This window comes from Hypanus sabinus, chromosome 10 (assembly GCF_030144855.1).
Source record: "Hypanus sabinus isolate sHypSab1 chromosome 10, sHypSab1.hap1, whole genome shotgun sequence".
Taxonomy (NCBI): Eukaryota; Metazoa; Chordata; class Chondrichthyes; order Myliobatiformes; family Dasyatidae; genus Hypanus; species Hypanus sabinus.
In genome coordinates this window covers 59,260,054-59,270,514 of record NC_082715.1, presented here as the reverse complement: position 1 = coordinate 59,270,514, position 10,461 = coordinate 59,260,054, and the positions used below count along the sequence as shown (strand labels likewise).

The window sequence follows — 10,461 nt, the reverse complement described above, 5'->3', positions numbered from 1 at the left end:
TGAGTTTGTGCGCAAGGAGGCGAAGAGGCGAAACGACCCTAGCCTCGTGGGTCCAGGAAGCAGTTCGATTTACACCAAGCCAGGTAGATCCTCTTCAAATGTTTTCAACATTGATAAACCCGTGTCAGTGCTCAAGACTGAAGCCCTTACAACTAACAACGACCCTGGCAAGTATTGTCCATTGCATAACAAACCTCACCCCCTGAAAGCATGCAGAATGTTTAGGGAAAAACCCCTTGAAGAGAGGACGGCTCTTCTCAAGGAGAAAAGAATATGTTTTAGATGCTGTTCCTCAACCTCTCACCTCGCCAGAGAGTGTACAATCGCCGTGAAGTGTCTGGAATGTGATAGCCCAGATCACGTCGGGGCCATGCATCCCGACCTGTCACCACAAACCGAGAGCGCTCCTTCACCCCCACAACAGGACGGCGGGGAGGGAGAGGCTCACTCTAGGTCAACAGCTGTCAGCACGAGCTCAGTCAAGTCATTCTTGTTCCAAGATCTGTCTCACTAAGGTGTATCCTAAAGGAGCCAAAGACAAGGCCATCAAAGCCTATGTGATTCTGGACGATCAGAGCAATCGTTCACTAGTCAGTCCAGAGTTCTTTAAATTGTTCAACATTGAGAGTGAGCGGTTCCCATACTACCTCAAAACTTGCTCAGGCAACATGGAAACCCAAGGAAGGAAGGCAGAAGGCATCCAGATCGAGTCCCTGGATGGTAAAGTCGTCATCTGTCTCCCTCCGCTCTTAGAGTGCAATGAAATCATGAATAACCGCGCTGAGATCCCGACACCAAGTGCGGTGCTACACCAGCCGCATCTCCACCACATCGCCAAACACATCCCAGAACTGGATCCGAAAGCGGAAATACTCCTGCTATTAGGAAGAGATGTTATCCAGGTACACAAGGTCAGGCAGCAGATCAATGGACCACTCGACGCCCCCTTCGCGCAACGTCTGGATCTGGGCTGGGTGGTGATAGGAGAGGTGTGTCTCGGTGACGTACACAAACCGATGGTCGACACACTCAAGACCAATGTGCTAGAGAGTGGCCGCCATTCGATTTTTCAACCCTGCACAAGTTCCATGTATATCAAGGAAGCACAACAAGGCGTTAACAAGCGCGAGGCAAGCGACGAGTCGCTGGGCCAGTCAGTCTTCGCTCAAACGAAGTATGACAATAAACTTGCTCCATCAGCTCAAGACGTCTTCTTCTTAAAAATGATGGACACCAAAGTCTTCAGGGATGAAGCAAATAATTGGGTCGCCCCACTACCCTTCAGAGAACCACGCCAGCGGTTGCCAAATAACAAAGAGCAAGCGGTCAAGCGGTTCACGTCCTTACAAAAATCCCTGAACCGGAAACCCGAGATGCAACAGCAATATATAGCATTTATGGGAAAGATCTTCGCTAACGGACATGCCGAAGTAGCACCACCACTGCCGGAAGGCGGGGAGTGCTGGTACCTCCCAACATTTGGAGTTTACCATCCACAAAAACCCAATCAGATCAGGGTGGTCTTCGACTCCAGTGCCCAGTGTTCCGGCGTCTCCCTAAATGACGCGCTTCTCACAGGCCCCGACCTTAACAATACCCTACTCGGGGTCCTGCTGCGCTTCCGGAAGGAGAAGGTCGCAATCTTAGCGGACATCCAGCAGATGTTCCATTGCTTCTTAGTACAGGAGGACTATCGTGATTTCCTCCATTTCTTATGGTATAAGGACAACGACATCAACAAAGAAGTTATCGAGTACCGGATGAAAGTCCACGTTTTCGGCAATAGTCCGTCACCTGCCGTGGCCATCTATGGGCTGCGAAGAGCCATCAGAGAGGGTGCACAGGAGCACGGTGACGACACCGTTAAGTTTGTAGAAAGGCACTTCTACGTCGACGATGGTTTGATATCACTACGGACAGAAGAGGAAGCAATCGATCTGCTCCGACGTACACAAGCCTCACTCGCGGAGTCAAACCTCCGCTTGCATAAGTTTGCATCAAACCGGCAGGCAGTAATGGAGGCCTTTCCACACGATGACTGTGCTCCAGCAATCAAAGACCTAGATTTAGATGGAGAAACCATACCTACACAAAGGAGCTTGGGTCTCCTCTGGGAGATAACGACCGACTCGTTCACATTCTCTGTGCCGACTGTGATCAAACCATTTACCCGCCGTGGAGTCCTCTCCACCGTCAACAGTATTTTCGATCCTTTGGGCCTACTGGCACCAGTTACGATTCAAGGAAGAGCCCTTCTCAGAGAACTTACGTCTGAGCCCTCTGACTGGGATACTCTTCTGCCTGAAGACAAGCTAAGCAAGTGGGAGGCTTGGAGAGATTCACTCCCGGATTTAAAACAGCTTCATATCCAACGCAGGTACACTGTGACCTCACCCACCGAGGCAGCGCTCACAGAATTGTGTGTTTTTTCGGATGCGTCCACCAAGGCCATCGGCGCTGTGGCTTACTTGAAAGTAGTCGGAAAGGACGGCCAAGTCGAAGTGGGATTTGTAACGGGTAAGGCGAAGCTCACTCCTCCGTCGGAGCCGACGATTCCAAGGCTTGAACTGTGCGCAGCTGTCCTGGCCGTGGAAATGGCAGATCTTATCCAGGACGAGCTGGACCTACGGTTCGACGATATCAAGTTCTACACGGACAGTAAAGTCGTGCTTGGTTATATTTACAACAAATCAAAACGCTTCTACGTGTACGTTCATAATAGAGTTCAACGCATCCGCCTGTCATCAAAGCCCGAACAATGGCATTATGTACGTACCGAGGATAACCCTGCAGACCACGCATCAAGATCCTTACCTGCATCCCGTCTGGCTCAGACAACCTGGCTTACCGGACCCCCCTTTCTGCATCAGCCACTATCGGAAAGGACTCAAATGAACGAGATATTTGAACTGATCGAACCCGAGAGAGACTCGGAAATTCGGCCGCAAATACAAACAGGAGCCACCAACCTCACGGAATCGATACGTACCAACGAACGCTTTCGGCGGTTCTCCACTTTGAATTCTTTAGTGAGAGGACTTGCATTCCTCATTCATATGGCCAGATCACACAAACATTCATCCCGAAACAGTAAATGTAGGGGATGGCACAAATGTACTTTGCCTCGCACCGCGGACGAATTAGCCCAGGCAAAGGACGTCATCTTCAAAGTAACGCAAAGAGCGGCTTTCGCAAGGGAGTTTTCAGCTCTCCAAGTCAACAAACCAATACCAAAGGACAGCCCTTTGAGGAAATTCAGCCCGATCCTGAAGAACAATATCATCTGTATTGGAGGCCGGTTAATACACTGCCAGCTTCCGGCCGCAGAAAAGAGTCCAGTACTCCTGCCCAAAGGCAGCCATGTATCCTTACTGCTCGCCCGCCATTATCATGAACAGGTAAAGCACCAGGGCCGCCACCTTACCGAAGGAGCAATAAGAGCAGCGGGACTGTGGATCTTGGGAGGTAAATCACTGATCAATTCGGTACTTCATAAATGTGTAACCTGCAGGAAACTACGAGGCAGATTAGAAGTTCAACGCATGGCGGACCTCCCACCTGAGCGCCTTGAAGCCTGCCCTCCCTTTACAAATGTGGGGCTCGACGTATTCGGCCCCTGGTCTATCACTACGAGACGCACCAGAGGAGGACAAGCAGAGAGCAAGCGGTGGGCCATCATGTTTAGCTGCATGAGTTCAAGAGCGGTACACATTGAGGTCATCGAATCTTTGGATACCTCCAGCTGCATCAACGCTCTCAGGCGGTTCTTTGCAATAAGAGGCCCTGCAAAACAGTTAAGATCTGATTGTGGAACGAACTTTGTAGGAGCATCAAAGGAGCTGGGGATGGACAGAGCAGTGCAAAGGTACCTCAGTCAACAGGGATGCAACTGGGAGTTCAACACACCACACGCCTCCCACATGGGAGGCGCATGGGAGCGGATGATTGGGATCGCCAGAAGAATTCTGGATTCAATGTTTCTGCAGCAACGCACCCGATTGACCCACGAGGTACTGTGCACCCTAATGGCAGAGGTCACAGCCATTATGAACTCACGACCACTCCTGCCTGTGTCCTCTGACCCAGAAAACCCCTTCATCCTTTCGCCATCAATGCTCCTTACACAGAAGGCAGGAGCACCTCCTCCACCAGGAGACTTTTCAGACAAGGATTTGTACACAAAGCAATGGAGACAAGTCCAGGCTCTGGCAAATCCGTTCTGGTCCCGCTGGAGACAGAAATATCTACCCTCGTTGCAACAGAGACGAAAGTGGACAGAACCCCGCAGGAATCTTCAAGTTGGAGACTTAGTCCTGCTCAGGGACAAGCAGATCACCCGCAACAGCTGGCCAATGGCCAGAATCACTGCTACATTCCCTAGCGAGGATGGACATGTCAGGAAGATCGAATTGAAGACTACCGACCAAGGCGATGTGAAAATTTACCAAAGGCCAGTTACAGAAGTTATTCTACTTCTACCCAATGACTGATTAAGAGACTAAGTTTGTACTCTGCTCATTGTGACCTTACGAAGGTCAAGCGGGGAGTGTGCTGTCTTTACGACAGTTATTTAGTTTATAATATTTTTGCTTAGTAATTCATTCGATAGTATTTTCTAGTTAGAATTAGAAGTGTTTAAAGTATATTCATTGCATGTAAAATATATCGGCATGTGATGACGCCACATCCGGTTTCGCCGCGTCTTGTGGGAAAATACCGGTTTGAAATTAGCGCGAGGGTGGGGGCTTACCACGAGGCTCACCTGAGCAGAAGTTGTTTTGCAGGCATGAGAAATCACAGTGAGAGCAACGCTGTAAGTTAATAGATAATCGATATATTGAACTAAGATGTTAATGCCGATCCTGTTAGAAGTAACGTCAGTCGATAATGTTTATGCTTTCGTTAGTTAAAGAGTCGCGGATAGTTTGCATGGAAGTGTATTTAAAGTAGTCAATGGAGCAGGTAAACTCTCCCTGTATACTGCACCTTAGTGTAATGTAGTTATAGTCACCTTTGCAAGTATTTACAATTGAAATGTGATATTAAGGAAGGAACAAATACTGTATCAATCTTGTATTGTTTTATCAACAGTTTTCACCATATGTTAATGTGAAGAGTGAACAGTAAATGGTTAATCTTACTGCGATCTGGTTCTTATTAACTGTGGTTTATCTCGACGTTACATTCGGCGTGCGTTACACGCGAAGGAGAACGTTACACCTAGCACAATTATTTTTCAACATAGTCCCCTCCTACATTTACACACTTAGTCCAGTGGTCGTGGAGCATATGGACCTTGGGCCTCCAGGAAGTGTCCACAGATGGGTGATTGATAAGTTTGTGGCCTAAGGTAGAAGGAGATGAGTTATACAGCTCTTGTTACATGCACATGCAGGTCAACTCTTTGAGTGATTATGCAGAAAGTTTGAAGTTACTAACTCATCGCCTTCTACCTTAGGCCACGAATTTATCAATCACCCTTGATGAGTTATTAACTTCAAACTTTCTGCATAATCACTCAAAGAATTGAACTGCATGTGCATGTAACGAGACTGTATAACTCATCTCCTTCTACCTTAGGCCACGAACTTATTAATCGCCCATGCTGTGGACACTTTCTGGAGGTCCAAGATCTGTATGCTCCGGGACTGCTGGACTAAGTGTGTAAATGTAGGAGGGTACTATGTTGAAAACTAAATGTGCCAGGTTTTCTATAATTGACTCCTTCTACCTTGGGGCACAAACTTATCAATCACCCCTCGTAAGTAGTCTTTTAAGAAATAAGTCTTAGAAATTAGAACCCCTAAACCAAACATGAAATTGATCTCTCAAAATAAGATTCACTTATTAAATTATTAAGCATTTTCTTCCCTCTGTTTCTGCACCCTTTTACCTCTGAAGTGCTAACAATATTCACTGTTTTATTTTGTTGATGCACTATCACTGACTAGGATGAGGCAACTTGATTTATGTTGGTTCTTCTGCCATTGCTCTTGGATATTCCAGTATAGAAGCCATAGATTTGAAGGAGTTAATTGCGTGGCAAGACAGGAAGCTGGACAATCAGACTGCTATCTTGGCACCAGCATTCAGGACAAAGTAAAGGTAGGTAGAATATAAAATTCAAGCTCAAACCGGTGCGGAATTAGTGCAACATCACAGTAACGGGATGCCATAATATCTGGGATCTGAAGTGTCCCCAAGCAGGAGGAAATACTCCTGGATTTGAACCTGTGGACACAAGTATCGATGCAGTTTTCTTTATATTTGATAAGTGGCCACATTTGACTGTTTTGTTTCTCTTCGTGCTTTTGCTTCCATTCATTCTGACCACCCTTGTCTGAGAATGATCTTGACCCAGTGTCATAGGCTTGTGAGTTTTCTTGTCCCATTCTAGAGGAAGTGCTGCACTAAAGAATGTGCCAACCTTAAGCTGAGATACTGAACCAAAGAGTCTTCTGGTTTTCACAGTTAAATCTAAAAAAAAACCATCTGCCTCATTTTGAATGCATTGAGACAATGTGAGGTGGATTTGTCCCCTGCCCACCCACGCATAACCAGGGCAAGTGTGCAGAGCTGACTTGGCCTGCTGTCACTCCAGGGGTGGGGATACCTCAGCACCACCAATGCCTCATCCAGTTGACACTTAGGTCAGTATGCAGACTGCCCCCACACACTTTGATAGAAGGCATTTAAATGATTGAGTCTGTGAAACATGTAATTAAAGGATATTAAAATACTAAGAAATTGTTAAAATAAAACATGAAATTTAAATAAAAACAGAAAAGCTGGAAAGACAGGTACCATCTGTGGAAAGAGAACAGTGGTAGTACTTCAGGCTGAAAACCCTGACAAAACTGGGAAGAGAAGCGATTAGTTACTACATGGCAATTATTCAGATTGTATTGCACTCGGTGTGTTTTAGTAATGGGTGTCTGGGGTGGAGAGAGATGCAGTGGCAGAGACTTTGAAATCTGTGGTAATATCACGTGCAATGATGTGCCAGTTCATGATTGGACAGAGCACTGAGCATGCGCAGGATTGCCAGAATTTTCCAGCATGTGGCTGGGTTAAGATGTGTTTGTTTATTACTATAAATAAAAGTTCTCTAATTCTTCCAGAATATGATTCTTCATTGTTAACTCACAGTACGTTTAAATAAAAGTAACATAATATGGCGTCAGTAGTAGTTCTAGAAGAATAGTACGGGAGAATCAAAGATAATCAGAAAAAAAAAGAAAAAAGTTCGAACTGTAAATGGTAAAATGGAAGGTTTGCAACCCCCATCAAAACCTCAGCTGACTGGCAATGTAGCTGCGAATTGGAGGATATCCAAGCAACAGTTTGAACTGTACTTATTGTCGATCGATTATGAAGAAAAATTGGAAAAAAATCAAAGCTGCGCTTTTGCTCCATGTAATCGGGAATGATGCAGTAGAGGTATATAATAATTTTGTCTTTAAAGATGGAGATAATTTCAATTTAAAGTCGATAATGGGCAGATTTGAAGTATTTTGTATAACTAAATGTAATTTAACGTATCAGCGATATAAATTCTTCACGTGCGTAGAGAGCTGCTGAAACAATTGATCAATATGTAACTGAGTTAAGAAAGCGTAGTAAAATGTGGGAGTTTGGATTGCTCAAAGGCTCTTATTAAAGATAGACAAGTTTGTGGCATTCGAGATAATGCACTGAGAGAAAGGCTGTTGAGAGAGCAAGATTTAAATTTTGAAAAAGCTTTCGTGCTCTGTAAAGCTTCTGAGACCGTAATGTCGCAGGCTGAAGAGCTTTTTGTTGAAAACTGCAATGCAAACGCCGCAAAAAAAAGAATGAATAGGTCAAGAAACATAATAACCAACAGCATAACATAACATAGCACAACATAACCAACAGCATTTGAAAGAAAAAAGTCATGTGATCACTGTGTGTGGGAACATCGCCCAAATCAGTGTTTTGCATGTGGGAAAATTGTGTAACAACTGCGGTAAGATTAATCATTTTCTGCGCTGTTGTAGAAGTAGAAAGAAGGAAAATGAAATGAAACATGTAGATGCAGTGATTGAAGATGACCAAGAGGAATTTTATATAGATGCGCTTTATGAAAACGCTAACATGGAGAATATAAAAGCAGTAGCTGCAATGTCTGAGATGACTGAATAGGAGGCAATTGATGATGTGAAAAAGCAATGGCAGGAAGAGGTTGCTTCAATGCAAGCAATAACGAAAGAGACACTGAGAGAATATGAGATTCAGACTAATCACCGGCTAGAGCAAGAAGGCTCACAGTGGGCACAGTGTAAGGAAGAAGTGAAAGCACGAGTGAAGGACTTGAGAAGTTTTATTGAAATGATGAAGTCTCAGCATAAAAAAGAGATTACACAGTTCATGAATGAATTATATGAAGAAAAGAAGATTCGTATTTCATTACAAATGGAAGTGGAAGGAATTAGGAAAGATACAGTCAAAACAGAAGCAGGGAAGTAGATTGCTGAGGAGGATGGTGTGAACTGTTTACCTGAAATTCCAGATACTAACCAGGAGACATGTGGGAGTATAACCAAAAAGTTTAGTTGAGATACATAAAGAAAAGCTTAAAGCAGAAAAGAAGAAGGAAAAGAAGAAGCACATGAAGTCATGGCTCAGACAGCGAAGAGTCAACTTCAGAGTTTCCATTAGCGGATTTGTTTATTGGTTAATGTTGTAAGATATCAGCACATCTTCCTTTTTTAAAGGAAAGGACAATCTGGTGATATCACGTGCAATGATGTGCCAGTACATGATTGGACAGAGCCCTGAGCATGCACAGGATTGCCAGAATGTTCCAGCATGTGGCTGGGTTAAGATGTGTTTGTTTATTACTGTAAATAAAAGTTCTCTAATTCTTCCAGAATATGATTCTTCATTGTTAACCCACTGTACATTTAAACAGAAGTAACATAACAAAGTCCATCATACAAGGAGCATGGAACAGTGTTGACACCCACCTGAGGGAGTTAGTGTGGAACCTGGGACAATTCTGTTTTAGAGCTTTATCTTAGTAAAGGTGCTCTCCATTGGCAAACCATCTCAGAATCTGGAAAATCTGGAGGTCAGAAGTTACAAGAAACAAATACCATCTTAGAGACAAGTACTGTTCTGAAAGACAAGTGTATTGTCCTATGAGCAAATACATGTATGTACAGTGCAATGAAAAACTTACTCGCAGCAGCATCATAGATTCTGAACCTCCTGTTTAATGATGGCTGCGAGAGGATAACATGGCTCAGATAATGGGGTCTTTGGTAATTGATGTTACCTTCTTAAGGTAGCACTTCCTGTAGATACTTCTGATGTGGAGGGGGATTCACTCAAAACCAACACGTAACAAAAATAAACAAAAGGACAAACTCCTGCCAGATTTAACCATTGCTGCTGGGAAATCCTTTAATGGTGGGTCAAAGTGTCTGACAGTTATTTTATACTCCCCTCCCCTCTCAGGTTTAGTGACAGCAGCAGCAGAAGTGGTGCAATGATGCGGTCATCAGATCAGTAATCCAGAAGTCCGAATCAACAATCCAGGGACCTAAGTGTTGTTGCCACTATAGCTTCTGTGACACCTTAATTCAGTTTATAACCTGCAATTGGTCGTGGTAACGATAACCACAAAAACCTTGAGACCATACCCAGTCTCATCTTATATATGACTCCAGACTCAGTCCCAAAATAAGCTACTAAGTCAGCCAATTTAAAAGCCGGCTTATCACCACCTTCTGAGGGGCAATTGACAGTAAATAATAATTTCTGTTTTCATCAACTTTAAAAGGAATAAAACAAAGTTTAATGAATGATGCCTCTTATCTTACCACCTAGTCTTCAAACAATCTGACCTACTCTTCGGCCCTTTCTCCGTAGAGTTCTTTAAATTTGCCACATATTAATGAAATTCTTTTTTCAAAGTTATTATAGAACTTGCTCCTGTGTTAAAACCAATCATAGCAGTTAACTTTTCATGCAGTATCTTTTGCCATGCATCTTAAATCTGTATCTTCCACTTGTCAAATTTTCTGCCACAAGGAACAATTCATCTCCTTTACCCAGTCAAAACTTCGCCTTAATGCTAATACCTCTCTCACATTTCCCATTGAATGTCACTGATATGTGAACAATACCAGCATATTTAGTCCATCTGTAGAAACTTTCTAATGAAAACCCTATATACTTGTAAAGAATGGTGGAAGAAAAAAACACAATTTAATGAAACTGTAGTGGACTTCGCTTTCTGATATAAATGTAAAATACTGTGGATCTTGGAAAGTTGAGTTAAAACAGGAAATATTAGAAACACTCTACAAGTCAGGATGTCTCTGAAGAAAAAGAATCTGAATTAAAATTACAAGCTGATGTGCTTTTAACTAAACACTTTCAATTAGGATATTCTTATGAAGGGCCATTGATCTGAAAAGTTCATTCCATTTTTCT

At 43.7% G+C, this 10,461-nt stretch overlaps 1 protein-coding gene across 1 annotated transcript; it reads left to right on the top strand.

Moving 5' to 3' along the window:
* Positions 1 to 474: 474 nt before the first annotated feature.
* LOC132400293 (uncharacterized) lies at positions 475 to 5,170 on the top strand. Its single transcript, XM_059981258.1, has 2 exons — positions 475 to 4,813; positions 5,092 to 5,170. Exon 1 carries the CDS (start codon positions 669 to 671, stop codon positions 4,488 to 4,490), a length of 3,822 nt encoding a protein of 1,273 aa, XP_059837241.1. The 5' UTR covers positions 475 to 668; the 3' UTR covers positions 4,491 to 4,813; positions 5,092 to 5,170.
* Positions 5,171 to 10,461: the final 5,291 nt, after the last annotated feature.

What these genes read in the sequence shown, in the direction of transcription:
- LOC132400293 (XM_059981258.1), top strand. Translation starts at nt 669, where the DNA reads ATGGAAACCCAAGGAAGGAAGGCAGAAGGCATCCAGATCGAGTCCCTG.